The sequence below is a fragment of the Equus asinus genome, chromosome 20 (assembly GCF_041296235.1).
Source record: "Equus asinus isolate D_3611 breed Donkey chromosome 20, EquAss-T2T_v2, whole genome shotgun sequence".
In the NCBI taxonomy this organism is placed as follows: Eukaryota; Metazoa; Chordata; class Mammalia; order Perissodactyla; family Equidae; genus Equus; species Equus asinus.
The window spans coordinates 66546440-66561878 of NC_091809.1; the positions used below are offsets into that span (position 1 = coordinate 66546440).

At 42.7% G+C, this 15439-nt stretch overlaps 1 protein-coding gene across 1 annotated transcript in view; it reads right to left on the reverse strand.

Annotated features, from left to right (window-relative positions):
• The window catches only part of PIWIL4 (piwi like RNA-mediated gene silencing 4), a 36914-nt gene that overhangs the window by 14994 nt on the left and 6481 nt on the right, over nucleotides 1-15439 (reverse strand). Inside the window, exons 4-10 of the mRNA XM_070490432.1 lie at nucleotides 14487-14608; nucleotides 12926-13006; nucleotides 10994-11191; nucleotides 9456-9567; nucleotides 5008-5131; nucleotides 3810-3927; nucleotides 1396-1507 (exon numbers count right to left, since the gene is read on the reverse strand). Of these exons, the coding sequence (XP_070346533.1) occupies nucleotides 1396-1507; nucleotides 3810-3927; nucleotides 5008-5131; nucleotides 9456-9567; nucleotides 10994-11191; nucleotides 12926-13006; nucleotides 14487-14608 (867 nt within the window). The remainder of the gene's footprint in view (nucleotides 1-1395; nucleotides 1508-3809; nucleotides 3928-5007; nucleotides 5132-9455; nucleotides 9568-10993; nucleotides 11192-12925; nucleotides 13007-14486; nucleotides 14609-15439) is intronic.

A 15439-nucleotide genomic window follows, 5' to 3' on the forward strand; every position in this document is an offset into this window, starting at 1 on the left:
GGACTCAGCTCCTGGAGGTGACCTTAGCCTGAGAAAGAAGGGGAAGGGCTAGCCCTCCACAGATGGTTCAATCTGGAGTCAAGGTTCACTCCTTTCCATTCGAGCCAGTACGGGGAGAGCCACTGTCTCCTCACCTACACTCCTACCTGCTGTCATCTTATGGACTGGCAGGAGACCCAGGACAAATGCCCAGGGCCTACTCTGAGGCCTGTGAACCTTTAGTTTGCTCAGTTCTTAGAACCCAATTTCAGAAAAGCAGCATTTGCCAAGAAGTCAATGACAGCCGCCACCGCCTCTAGGGGGCGGGTTCTCCATTTCAGTGCCTCCTCCTATGAAGACCTGTTTCCACACCAAAAACAGCTCTGACACATGTGACCTCACTTATAGAGATGAGGAAACAGATCATTTCAAATATTTTAAGTCCCACTCCATACAAGGAACTGAAACTGAGCTTCTCTCTATTGACTCCCGACCAAGATCCCAACGGGGGCCTACATTTTAGCAGGTGACAAAGTGCTTTGTTCTTAAAAGTAGTTTTTCTTCAGCTTCTCCAGTAAGGATTTTGGTAATTTGGATAGATTATCAAAAGAAATGATTTTAAAAATCCCCATTCTGCCAACATAAAACATTGGTTGCTCAGATACATTAGTTTAGACATGTTGATTTATTATAGCAAACAAGGCAAGAAGAGAGCCTTTAAAAATGACATGAAATGGAACTGGCTTTTAAAATGGGGAAAACGGAGGGGAAAAGTAGAAAGATAATGCAAATTTTTTGCATAAAATAGGTTTGTTTCTTCAACTGAAGCCCAAAAGAGGTAATGATACATCTCTTCAGTTTCAGAAGGCCTCTTTCCCTGAGTGCTGGAGCTGGGGATGGGTTCTGTGCAAACTGTTTCATGTTTATGCCAATTGAGCAGCATTTTACTTTAGAAGATTAACAGATGCAACTGACACAGCAACTAAAGAACCAACTCTGGTATCAGAAAACATAGTCTTTTGAAATCCGCCTTCATCAATTAATAAAATTTTCTCAGGTACTATAGTTGTATTTTTGGTTTTGGGTTTTTTAAAATGATATAAGAGTAGTACAACACCAATAATAGGTGGGCATCTTTTCATTGCAATGGTTTGAAATGCCATTTTCTAATGCATCTTTAAATGTGACACCACACTGCACAGACTAACCTAAATCATGTTTGCTAGATGCCTCTAAGCTGGTACAAGTACACATGGATCAGAGGGAACCGCAAGGCTGAAGAGTAAGGGAGGGCAGGGACGTGGCCATGGAGAAACCAAATGAATACTGTAAGCCCACTAGTCACTCTGGCAAATCTTCAAACTTACACATATCCAAGTAAATACTTCTAAATGAAAATAAAATCACAGCACTTACTACGTGGTCTTGCATTAATATTTTTTCTGAAGGCACAACCCGGCCAGTCAGAGACATCTGGCATCCAAAACGTAGCCCCCAGGTCTCCAGCTCAAAACGAGCATCCTTGTTTCTGTTGATAGATTTGAATTTTAAGTCATTAAAGTGCTTACTTTCTGAATAATTTTAATCATTAGAGATAGAATTATAACTTCCTGAATTATTCAGGGCCTGATTTTCTTTAGGATTTCTGGCTTCTATTTCTACTCATCATTTTTTTTCCCTGCTGAAAAGAATCAGAGGACGACTGCACCCATTTGGGATGTGCAGGGTGGGGAAAAGCTTCCAGTGTGGCACGTTGGTTTGCAAAATGGGCCTTTGAGCCAGACAGACCCGGATCTAACTCCTAGTGGTGACATATCATATGTGACCTTGACCAAACTCTTAAATCTTTTAAAGTCTTGATTTCCTTATTGGCAAAATGTAGGGATCATAAAACCAGCGACTTCATAGGGTTGATGTAAAGACAACATGACAATACACGGAAAGTGCAGCCACACAGCCTGGCACATGCTACATGCTCAATAAATGTGAAATATTATTCCTGATAACAAACTTGTTCATAAAGAGATATTCTGGAGTCGCTATATGTAGAGATGTCTTCTGGAATATTTGAATTTGTTGGCTTGGGAGTGGATGGAGGACGATAAAGGAAGGGAAGATAAGGACTTACGCTTCGGAAGGACAGACAGGGCAGTAGGAAGATTATGAGGAGAATATTAGTATTAGAAATAATAACAGTACCTTCATATTTGTTTAGTACTTCAAGTTTATAACTTAGTAAACTCTACTCATAGTTTATGTACTATCTCATTGGATCATGACATATGATAACCTCCATTGTGCTGTAGCAGCCACACTGACTTTGTCTCCTGGTTTCTATTACAGTGGCCAGGACATGGTAAGCGAGGCACTCACAAAGGAAACTGAAGAGGTCCTTGTTTTCGTCTGCCCATTAAAGCTTTCCCTCTCTCTTCAGGGAGCTCAAACCTCTTAACCACTGTCCTTCCAAAACAGCTCATTGTTTCCACCTGTTAATGTTATGTCTGGTCTGGTCACATTGGATACTTTGAATTAATTATTTTGCTTCAGACACTCTCTGCCCAGATGAGATGAGTGAGGCAATCACTGGACAGAAAACTGGGTTAAGTAAATGGGATACTGACAGGTGCGGGTAGGTGCGTCAGGAAGACGTCTCCACAGCCCAGTACAAGAGGAGAGAACCAGGAAGCTCCACTCATATAGGCATAAGTCAGAAAGATGTCCAGAATAAGTGACATAATGTGTAGCCATGAAATGGAAAACTGAAACCACTGGCATGACACTAGAGATGCACACTTACCATATAGAATTGCTCAAGAAAAAGCAAGTTATAAAACATGACATACAGCACTGTTATTTTCCTAAAAAGAACGTGATTATATACATTTGAAAACATCTGAAAGAATATACACCACTCATTCAATTATGATTCATTCATTAAACAAATATTTACCAAGTATATGCATGCACACACGCTTCTTTCTTCTTGCTTATGTAAATTTTCAAGTTCCTTCATATACTGGTATTAGTTTAAAAAATAACACTTTTTAAAGGAAAAAAGACCATTCTACAATATTGTCCAGTAGAAATATAAAGCAAGCCACATATATAATTTTAAATTTTCTAGCAGCTGCATTAAAAAAAGTACAAAGTAACAAAGTTATTTTTAAAATATATATTATTTAACCAAATATATCCAAAATATGATCATTTCAAGATGTGGCACTAGCCACATTTCACACGGGGCTACAGCACTGGACCGTGAAGTTTCAGGTGATAAGAAGGGAGAACCAGGGAGACGCTCAATTTTCCCCTCACAGGTCACAGCAAACTGTCATAAACAAGGGCAGGAATGCAGTCTGAGAATCAGACAGGCTGAACCAAAGGGCACAAAGGTGTTCCTAAGTTTAAAGAACACATCGTGGGGCTTCCTAATGCTCAGTGTGCTGAGGCCACTATATTAAGATCTGAACATTCTTAACCCTGAATATTGGGGGCCTAGAGTGGTTGATTTTTTTTTAATTACATCCCTTGTCTTCATCCAAAATTTTATCCAGAACTTCACCGTATTCAGTGGATGAGCGCAGAGCTGTCTAGGTGAAGTGGGGTAGTACTTCTGCCCTGGTGGGCTCCAACCAGCTCTCCTCAACCTACGGTCCTGAGGCATCTCGGATGAACCTCTGGCTCTGGACAACACAATTCAAATATGCCATGCTCTCAATCAATAGCAACGAGACATTTTCATCAAGGAATGAAGCGGTTTACAGATGACCCAATTCTATAAACGAGGCCTTAGGCAGGGTACACTGTGGCCCAGCAAGGCATCTCGGTACCTCTGGATGTCGTCAGCAAGCCTGGCCAGGCGCTGCTGCCTTCCCAGAGGACTGAGACGTGTTTCTTCAGCCACAGCTTTCATCAACTGGAAATCAGAGGTTGCCTCGTCAGTCAGCCCTATTACGTGTAAATGAAAACCAAGTGAAAACGCTAACCATGTGCAATGGAACCCCGGCCCATCTCAGGCACGGTGTCAGCTTTTCACTTAAACTGAATCAGATTTAGCATCTGGACAGCACTGTCCAATAGAAACGCAAGCTACAGATGTCATTTTAAATTTTCTAGTAGCCACATTAAAAAAGCCAAAAAGAAACAGACGAAATTATATAAATAGTATACATTATTTAACTCAATATATCCAAAATATTATCATTTCAACATGTAATCAATTAAAAAATTATTAGTGAATTATTTTCCCTTTTTTCCTATGTATTAAGTCTTAGAAATCCAGTCTGTGTTCTACATGTGCAGCAGGTCTCCGACCGCCCCTCAGTCACACTAGTTACATTTCAAGTCCTCAACAAACGCATGCGGCTGGGGCTCCCACGAGGGACCGTGCAGACCTGGAACATCAGACCACCAGGAAGAACGAGCCTCCTTCCCTTCAAGGACTACATCCTTATTAATTTTTCTATTTGTAAAATAAATAGATGCACATCATAACTGATTCGAGCAATAAAAAATGTAAAAAGTAGAAAGTCTCCCCTTCATAGTCCCACCGTGTTAATCAAAGGAACACGATTGAAAGTACCGGAGACAGTTACTCAGATTCTACTGTCAGGGAGGATTACCTTCTGGAGGCTTTGCAAAAAGAAAAAAAGGATCATTTTGGATCCTCAACAATATACCTGAAAAAACCAAAGTTATATCACTCCCTATTCTGGTGAAGTTCAAAAAATAGTGAAGAGCAGCTTTAGAAAAGTATCTGGGGGCCTATTTTACATCAATGTAACAAATGGAAAACACAACATCAAGGAAATAGATAACTCACTGTGCCAAGCAATTTCCAAAGGGCACCCTATCCTCCTCAATACCCACCTCAAATATCCTACTGTCAAATAAACTACTTAACGGGCCCATCCTCCATGGGTTAAATTAATGCTCTGGCACTCGACTTACTTAAAGAGGCTCTGCCAACGGCTAAGTGTCAGGAGCCCATGATCAGAAGCCTGAGAGGGTATGAAACATAAACATTACCTGTTAGAAAGCAGAGCTCAGGTATCAGGTGGGCCAGCCGAGCCTCAGCGTTGTCATTTCTCTTGCTTTTCAACAGACTAACAAGCACCGGCTGATTTAGGTCAGATAAAGCAATATCATATTGCTGCAGGATGCAAGATTAATGAGGGAAAAGTTAATATGGAAACAGTGTAAAATGAGCATCCTTGCCCATAAGCAACAAGATAATCCCAAAATGAATATATACAGGCAAATCTTTTCAATAAAGAAAAAAAAAATCCCGTGGTTACCTACTCATTCCCACTTCCTTCACAGGCTCTACCTTTTATATCTGAGGACCAGTTTTATGATTTTAATTATCTTGTATAATGAAACACCATTTAAAAAAGTAATTTGCCTCCTCTCTTCTGGGTTTCATCCAGAGGCAGACTAGCCTCTGCCAGCTCCATAATTAGTGCAATGATCCCAGTGGAGCCAACTCAGTGCCAGCACTTCAACTACTGACGGCTGAGGCAGACCACCCCGTGCGTAACTAACCAGCTCTAAGCACTTCTATTCATTTTGAAAATATCTACACACAAGTTGGAGGCAAGGGTTAAATTGAGTTAATGTCAGATTTCCCAAAAGAGCATAACTGCCCCTTATTTCCAGGATTGAATGATTCTATAGGGGAGCAGCTTTGAAGTCTGACAGATGTGAATCTGATCCCCAGCTTGTCTACTTCACTGGACTGTGACACTGGGAAGCTACTGACATTTCCTCATCCATAAAATGAGAACCGTAGCTCAGAACTATCCCATGTAACCAAAAGCATGGTGTCTGGTTTATAACTGTTAGTGCCTGCCCCACCCCCTTTCTCTGCCTAAACTTGAATTTCAACATTATCACCTTGCCAAAAGTTAATCTTCCAACAGCAAAGGTTCCAATTAACATTCATTTCCACTATAATTTACTCAACACTAATGAGAGAACAACTGGAATTATAATTTACAAAATGCCTGGGCATTATGTGATGCTGACATCAATAATTATAATTAAGTAAGGATTGAGAGTTCCTCCATTTCAATAAGGACCTTACTCATTAAATTAAAAAAAAACCGCGGAAATTGCAATTTAAAGTGGTGATTGCAACTAATGCTATGGCTAAAAAGCTTGGAGAAGGCTTTGTAGAAGGAGAGCTTTTATCCACGACTTCATTAATTCAGCACACATGGTGTGCTTACTATGTTCCAGGAACTGCAGTGGATACAAAGATAAAAGAGGCGCAGTCTTCCTGACACATAACTACATTATCTACAAAGCAAGGGAGATGAGAAGCACAAATAATGACACGCTAAGCACTTACATTTTTCCTTATTTAGTCTTAACAACAAACCTATGAGACAGATACTATCATCATCCCCTTCACAGATGAGGAAATACATGAGAAATTAAACAAAACTTTCCCAAGGCCCCATAACTGGAAATTAGCACAGCCTGGACTTATCCCTTAAGACCTGGGCACCTCTGCTTGTTACATCACTCAGTACTAGGTCCCTGGTGGTGGTAGTGAAACAATTTATAGCTGGTGAATCAGGAAAGCCTTCATGAAGGAGGTTGAGCCCCAGAGAGCACCTTGAAGAAAATGTGGGAGGATGAAGAGCCCTGAGTAACGGCTCCAGTAAAGCTGGGACATGTTCCAGAAAGAGAGTGTTCTATGGCCAAGAACTCTACCCCCTAAGCTGTGTCATCCAGTGAATTTTACCCTCTCCCTTGCCCCAATTTTCTTAGCGTTTGAAAATATTTTTCAAGGAAAGATAAAATAGAGAAATACAAAGGTCAATATCACGATGAAAGCTGACTACATACTAATTTAGTGTTCCTTTCCTGGGACAGAGAGGAGGGCATGCTAGAAACTGGCAGAATTTTGTTTCTTTTTCTCCCTAATTACAATATACATGCAGCAAACCACAACTGATTACAAAGAAAGTGAGTGGGATTTTACCACGATTCCCTTTTCAGATTGTCACAGGTCCTAAAATACATCTGTTCAAGTAAAAACAAATGTAACCACGCGGGAAAGAAACTCGAATATTTAACAAACTTTGGGTTTAATAAACAAACACTCACGGAGCACATTTTATGCACAAGATGCTTTGCTAGGCACCGTGCATCAAGGGTTAGCCAACTGCCATCCCTATTCTACGAGGAAGATGTGTTCTAGAAGCAATGTGATGTGTGGTGCAAGTGCTTAGAGAAGAGAACAGCTGGTTCTTCTGTGAGCATGACAGGAAGCAAAGTCAGAGAGGACTTCGCACATGAGGTGACATTTGACCTTGAAGCTGGGATTTTACCTGGTGGAGAAGGTGACAGGCACCGTGGGGTTTTGCATAGATGTCTGGTGAACATGAGCAAAGGCTGAGGAACATTTAGTGACAGACACCAAGCGGACCACGTGAGAGCAGCATGGGGTGCATGGTGGGAATGCCCCAGGAGACGAGGCTTAAAGGTGAGACAGGGGTCAAACTGTGTGACGCTAGAGACGAAGAAAGGGAGGCTGGGACGACGGGCAGGGTCTCCACTGTTTACCCAGTGCTCACAACGTGCAGGCACTGGGCTAAAAGCTCTGTGTGCACTGTTATCTCATTCAATGCTTACACTGCACCATGAAGGCAGACAGATGACCCCCCCACCACAGACAACATTCCAGGTTTCATGATTTGTCCAAGGTCACACAGCTAGGGCCATGATCTTCTTATCCAGAACTTATGTTCTAACCACATTTCTGGGCAGAATTTCAGAAAGATCTCTCTGGTGGCAGTGAGGATGAAGGATCAAAGCAAGGAGAGAGCTGGGGCCCGGCAGACATAAATCCTCGAGGAAATCCACAGGACAGGAATCCATGGGAGGTTCTGCATTAACGCAGTGAACAGGGCTGGGGAGGGGGATGGGTTCCAGGGGGAAATCCACAGATAAAGGAGGCGGAACTCATCTTGGTGACAACTGAATGAGGGACTGACGGTGAAGAGGAGGCAGGAAGCAAAATGATTTCCTGAGAGGCAGAACTCCCAAGGAGAACCGGGAGTGGGAAAGACAATGAAGTCAGTATAAATTAGGTTAGTTTGACATGGCTGCAGGATATTCATGCAAATGTGTTCTGAAAATGGAGATGAGTGTGTAATTTGGGAATGAGGCCAAGGCAAAAATACTATATTTGAACCACCTCAAAATTTGAAGAAAAGATCCTATACGAGGGAACCATGGTAAATAACAGCATTTAACATTTGGAGGAAAGGAAGGGGGAAAACATCAAAAGAGCTGAGAAAGAACAACCGGAAATGTAGTGGCGAACCACCAGGGACACAGAAGAGGGCAGCTCAGCCAGGTGGGAGTGGTCACTAGTGTCAAATGCCACTGAAAGCCCCTTAGAAAAAGATGTAGCTGGATCTGACCTTTAGACAGCTATCTCCATAGCAGCAGAACTGGACAGCAGACTGCTGAGGCTTCAGAAAGGGAAAATTGAAGAAGTGCTTGGAGCCAGGGTAGATGACCTTCTAAAGAAATGAGCTACTAAGGAGAAAAAGGAAATAGCTTCTCTTAAAGTTGTGGAAAGGTCAAGGAAGGGTTTTTGCTTTGTGTTTGTCTCTTAAACCATCTATGAGCTTTGGAGACTGGAATATCATTGTACATTAAAGGAGACTCTAAAAGGAAGTGAAGATGGAAGGGGGCAGGGTAATGGTGATAACTGTGAATCAAGCTCCCAGAGGCAGCAGGAAATTCCATCAATAAATGCTTCAGTATCTACTATGTACAAGCTCTAGGCTAGCCCTGGATACACAGAAATAAGGAGTTCAAAGTTCAGGAATGGAGTCAGACCATTTGCGTCGTTCCGGTGATAATGTGATGCAGCTAAGCTCAGGGAAGGGAGCCCTGGGCAGAGCGTGGTGGGGGTCCCCGAAGAGCTGACGGCTGAGCTGTGTTTTGAAGGGTATTTAGTGATTCGCTGGCTGTGAAGCGCTGACCAGGAAGAGAAAGCAACATGCGTGAAAATGCACAGGGGACTAACTGACTCAAGGGGCCACAAAGTCCGAGAGCAGAACATACAAAGGAAACAGGAGTGGTAAGAGATGAGGCTCAAGAGGAAAGGAGCAGCCAGATCATAAAAGGTCTTGGAAATTCTGCCCAGGAGCTTAGATCTGACTTCTAAGGCAATAGGGAGCCATGGGAATGTTTTAAGCAGGTAAGTGGTATTATCAGATGTGCTTTTAAGGGAGCTTACTCAGACTACAGGAAGAAGGACAGCAGGAAACAGGATCAGGGTCTGAGCCAAGCCAGGGACAGTGGAGATGGAGAGGACGGAACAAGTCAGAGGCTGTCAGAGGAGGCACACTCAGTCTGACGGTTTGGAGGACTTGTTGGACCTGGAAAGGAATAGGAAGACTTCTCTGAGCTAAGAGAAAGGGAGATGAGGATGAAGGAAGAAAGTCTACCTGCTTGTAGTAATCCACGTAGGTGACCTCAGTGCCATCCCGCCTCTGAAAGGTGTGTGTGGGCTTCACGGACCAGTCGATGTCATCAATGCGATAGGTTTTGTTATTGTATCTGGCAAATGCAAGAAATCTTAAAATTTTTTTTTCCAAATCATACAAGATAAGTGACTATTTCACTATACTTTTAATTCAAGGCATTAGACTCCAGAATTTCAGAAATTATGAAAGACAGTAACCAAAAATAGTCACTTTTTAAAAAATGATCAGCTCTTATCTGAGAAGAGCATTAATGAACTCTTCAGTAAACAGGAAGACCTCAGTATTCCAACAAAACCAGTGGGAAAGTCATTAGACTTTCCGTTTTCCTCTCTGATAGACACACTAACTTTAGGTAAATCATTCTCAAATGTTCAAGGGCCCAACTTTCCATCCGCTTCTGCTGTCAGACAGATGTTCTGAACTCCCAGATCGTTTTTCTGATAAAAAGCACCGAAAGAAGGCTGACCAACGACGCAGTTCTGGTACCCTGCTTCGTCTCCCGTCCAGGCCTGTCCTCAGCAAAACTGCAAAGCAGGCCGGCTAAGACCCTTCTAAGCTCCTTGCGCCCTTCAGCGCCGTGTAGCCTGGAATATCCTCTCACGCTGCCCCAGCCTGGGGACAGAAACCTCCTCATCAGGTTTCTCCAGGGCTCTTGGTACATTGTAAGGTGACTTTGAAATAGTCCTGATCATGACAGGAGGATAAGGGAGCGGCCTTCTCATCCCAGGTAGTGTGGAATCCAACCAGTCCCACCTCTCTGCCTATTCAACCCCAAAAAGCAACTTGCAGTGGAAATTCCAAGCCAGACTACAAGAAGGTCAGCAGGTCCTCCAGAAGAAGCATGCACGGATCAGCAGCAGTCTACAGTGCGTTTTCCAGTACTCAGGGAATCACCAATCCCGCCCACGTTTAATGCAGTTCAATGTGCACTGAGGGCAAATTAGATAGAGACAATCCCAGAGGCTTGAAAGGTCTCAGCCTTAAAGACCTTATAACCTTATAGAGAGCATGAGAAATGGGCCTAATGTGCTGCTGATAATGCTATAAAATGAAATAAAATAGCTGTAAAGAGGCGGCTATAAGCAATGTGCTATGGGAGCAGCACAGGGGAGGGAACTGAATCACTCTAGCTGGTTGGACAGGTGGAAGCTTCAGAAGAGCAGTAACACTTGAGCTAGGCTCGGTGGAAATAGAAATTTAAAAGACAGAATTAGGGGTGGGGAATCCACGCAGAGGCACTGAAGCAGCAAAGTGCAGACTATCGGGTGGACCTGGGCGGGGCTGGCGGCATATAGTAACAGATAATGCAGGACCACGTCAGATTGCGGCCAGTCCAGAACGCCACTTGAGGAAGTCTGAACTCTAGACAATGGCGAATGGCTGGGTCTACTGACAGGTGAGTGAACTGATCAGGCCAAGACCCTGATGCTGATTCCTGTCCCCAGTATCACCAATAATTCATTCTCTGCAGAAAAGTTTATTTAAATGCACGCTTTTACCTGGTAAGGACGATGAGCCCAATCAGCTGTCTTTCGCACGTCTGGGTAAAGCAAGACACGCCAGTCCTGTGGCAGAGACCAGCCATGAATTCCAGAACAGTCTCGTGCCGGAGGACTTTGTAACTCACATCAGCACTAAACAGGAGGCTGCTTTCGAAGTGTGATACAGAAACGGCGAACCCCGGCCAAAGGGACAACCTTAAAAAACAAATAAATACTGAAAAGTGAATAAAAACTGACAAATAAATATTTTAAATGTTATCAGAGAAAAATGATACACATTTTTAAGTGATGATTTTATATTCCAATTCTCTAGATTTTTAAGAAATAATTTTTTCTTTAGTCTGACTTCCTCCAGTTGCTGACTAAAAACTTCAGTTATTTCCAGCTGTCTTTCAACATATATTTAGAATAAAGTATCTTCCTCTAGAGCAGGGTTTCTCAGTCCTTGCACAACTGACATTTGGGACCGGAAAAGTCTTTGTTGGGGGCTGCCCTGTACATTGCAGGATGCCAGCAGCATCCCTGGCCTCTACCCACTAGATGCCAGTAGCAGCCCCCAAGCTGTGACAACCCAAAACGTCTACAGACACTGCCAAATGTCCCCTGGGGGGCAAAACTGCCCCTAGCTGAGAATCACAGCTGTAGGATCAACATGTTTGTGGAGAGAACAGTCCCAGCATGAAAACAAGTAGGTCCGGAAAAGCACACTGATTCAATGGTGAGGACAGTGGACAGACTTAATAATGAGTCTATTAAGAAACAATGTAAGGGATATCAGGCACAGACAGCAGAGGCTACAGTTCCTTTCCACGTTTATGAATGCCAGAGACTGAAGTCTTGACTAAGAAAAAATTATGGAAATAGCATGAGAAAATAAACAAAAATTTTTTTTTTTTGAGGAAGACTGGTCCTGAGCTAACATCTGTGCCCATCTTCCTCTGCTTTATATGTGGGACACCACCTCAGCATGGCTTGACAAGCAGTGCGTTGGTCCACACCCAGGATCTGAACTGGCGAACCCAGGGCTGCCAAAGTGGAACGTGCAGACTTCACTGCTGTGCCACCAGGCTGGCCCCTAAACAAATATTTTTTAAAAATCACTTCAGTTTATACTTTGTGGACTCCAGTCACCGTGATTCTAAGCCAGCCTTCAGGACAAGCATATGCACTGCACCCCAACTCCAGTTCAGCACAACCACGGCCCTACGAGAATTTCTAATCCAAATGGAGAGAAAAGTGACAGTGATGAATCTGATGCTTTATATACACCACTCTGACACACTTAATTAACTTACAGAAACCTCACCATTTTTCCTCCACCTGGCAGAAGGCCAAACACCCTGCTCCATTTTCTATCTTTTATGCACTTCTCCCTCTGTTTATGTATCTGTCTTTGGGTTACTGGTTGCCTCTCTGTCTTTAGCTTGGCGACATATTTTGGAGAGCTGAGTGACAACCAGTTCAAGACATAGCTGCCCACTCTCCCTGAAGCATCTTCTTCCCACTTTAGGGTGAAAATGCCCCCAATTCTCTATCCTTGACTAGGGTAGTTTAGTTGGCTCGTCTGACCCCCGCATACCCAATAATTTCATGTCAATGCCCTGCTGTGCTAAGTTCCTGTCAGTAAGAAAACAAGCCCCCACTATGTGTATTCTGCTTCCATCATTACTTGTCATACACAGGAAACTCAGTGTCTGAATTCCTTCTACGATTTATGATAATGATCCAGCACACTAATATCAGAAAACAGGCTGCCAGGTTCATGGTGACATTCGCCATTCTATTAAAAAACTTGAAAATTTTAAAAATGCATTATTTTTCATACCATGGAGTCTCTCATAGGAAGCATAATGGCATAATATTGCATCGTAAATTACGTTGCTCACATTATAACAATTTCAGAGTAACAGAAAACATAAATAAACCTACCTGTGCTGGGGAATCTCCACTGGCTCAGAAGGTTTATAGAAATTCCGTCCAATCTGGTACATGGACAACTTTTTCAAGATCCTGCAAGTATACATTTTTTTAATCTTTGGCAAACATTGGTCAATGACAGTGTAATTCTAAGTGTGTACCCATGCTGAACATAACGATAACAATATGCAGAAAGTATAGAACTTTCATTCTTACAGCACTGGAGGTTTAGATACTAAATATACATGTGACTGTATATATAAGAGCTATCACTTTCTCATATTTGAGAATGATACCAGTGGAATTATTTTTATCTGTCAGGGTTTAACCACAAAGACGAATATGTGGTCACTTACCAATTATGACAGTGGTTTGAACATTCTGGTTAGTGTGGATGGGGAGAAGCAAGCCATGATTGAAGGCTCTTCTGGCCTCTTCCTATTTTGAGGTCAGAAAGCTGTTTCTAGTGATGCTACTCAAGTTCCCTGGGTGCTACCAAATGACACGGCTGCCTCCTGAGCAGCTAACCTGGTCACCTTCGGAAGCTAACGCATCACTGATGTGAGGCTGCCCAGTGCATGGGAGAAACATGAATTCTGAGAAAGAAAATAGGGATTCCAACTGCCTGATTCTGGCTACCAAATGTCACTGAGCCTCAGCCTCCTGTAAAATGAGGATTTTAATAGTACCTGCCTCACAATGCTTGAGTGAGGATCAAGTACAATCAAACACAAGTTGAAGGGCTTTGTAACTGAAGAGCGCCTTCCAAACGTTAGCTGACTTAAAATAGTCCCCTCGCGGAAGGGCACGTGCAAGACTGGCTTCGGTAAGCGTCTGCAGCACTGAGCTGAGGCCGAGATAAAATCTAAAGACTCAGCAAGACATGTCTGACTAGAATTAGGAAATGATGTGTCTGTGCGGGGGAAGTTCCACTATGTGCCCTACTCAGCAAAACCCAAAACTCTCCCGTCCTCACCCTCTCCAGAGGCCACCGGTGAGCGAAGGGCCCGAATCTCAGATTTTTTACCAGATTATCTTACCGAGCCACACCAGGAACATGGAACACAGTGGTACTCGAGCTTTCCTGGACCCACCTGTCACCTGGGAAGCTTGCTAAAAACAGATTTTCAGGCCCCACCCACGAAATTCTGTTTACTGGGTCTGGCGAGGGGCTAGGGAATCTGTACTTTATCGATTTCCACCCAAGCCCCCTTCCGTTTACTAACCCTGACATACTCAACTGTTAAGTCTGGGAGTGGATGGTTGGAGGAGGTACAGAAAAAGAAGAGAAGAAAAAAGGCACCCCCCCATGCTACCACTGAGACATTGCAACCCTTTAACTTTTTGTCTCAACTCAAATGATGCTGGATAATAACGACTGGTGCCAGTCAGAGGCTGTGATGGACTGTGGTGCACATTATTGCACAAGTACGTGAAAGTACATGGAAAATTGCCCTAAAGACGACATTGTTGCTGGTACATTGCCTACAAAATGGTTGATCATTTTAATACCCAGCCTCTATGCTGAAAGGCATCATTAGCTTAAATTAAATTCACATTTAAGGCATCTTACTTTTTGAAGATGATATTGAAGACCTGGATACACACGGGAGAACTTGCTGGGAGCTCCCTCGTCAGAGTGATAGTCATCTTTACAGTCTCACCTCTTCGAGTTTCACTTGACAATTCTGTGACCTGGGAAAAGAAGTACTTAATATGCACTCTACAGATTAGCCCCAAGTGTGCAGAATGTAGATACGATAAAGCAATCACAATTTAATACACATTAACAAAAACAAAACTGCAGGTGTTAGTATGTGAGTAATAATCTAATCAACACATTATGTTTGGAAGGTTTTTTTTCCTCTGTATCTTGCTAATCCTAGAAAAGCAACACATCTCTCTACTCTCTAACTTCCTAAAGGAGAATCAAAATCGGACTCAGGATTCAAAGATTCAATCCAAAGAGAATTCCGGAGCAGTGCTTCTTGATTTTTTGGGGAAGGGGGGTAAGGATGGGAGACAAATTACTTTTAGAGGCTGATGCAAGTTATAGGCATTCTCCCAAGAAAATTTCACATGTGCGTATAGTGTAATAATGTACATACTGTACCCATTTTCAGGCAGTTCATGGAAGCCCAGAAGACTATTAGTGGACTGTCCTGCCCATCCCAGGTTCATGGATTTCAGAATACAGCCTCTCAAAGGTTTATTATAAAACAGAAGAGCTGAGAAGAAGAGAGAAAGAAAGCAAAGGAGAGGGGACAGACAAGAAGGAAAGTAAATGTGGGGAGAGAGAGGAGAAAATGGTAGAAGTTTAAACAGATAGGAAATCTGATTTTATAAATTTTTGAAAGGTCGAGAGAAATCCCTAAGGTTCTTATAATCTGGAACAACGTTCTAACAATATAGTGAATGCAGAAATAGGTCTCTATACCACCTACCTAACTAAATGTAACTACATTCTTAGACCAGAAAGGGCTCAGTGCAGGGTTTTGGAACAAAAGAAAGAACAAATCAACCCAT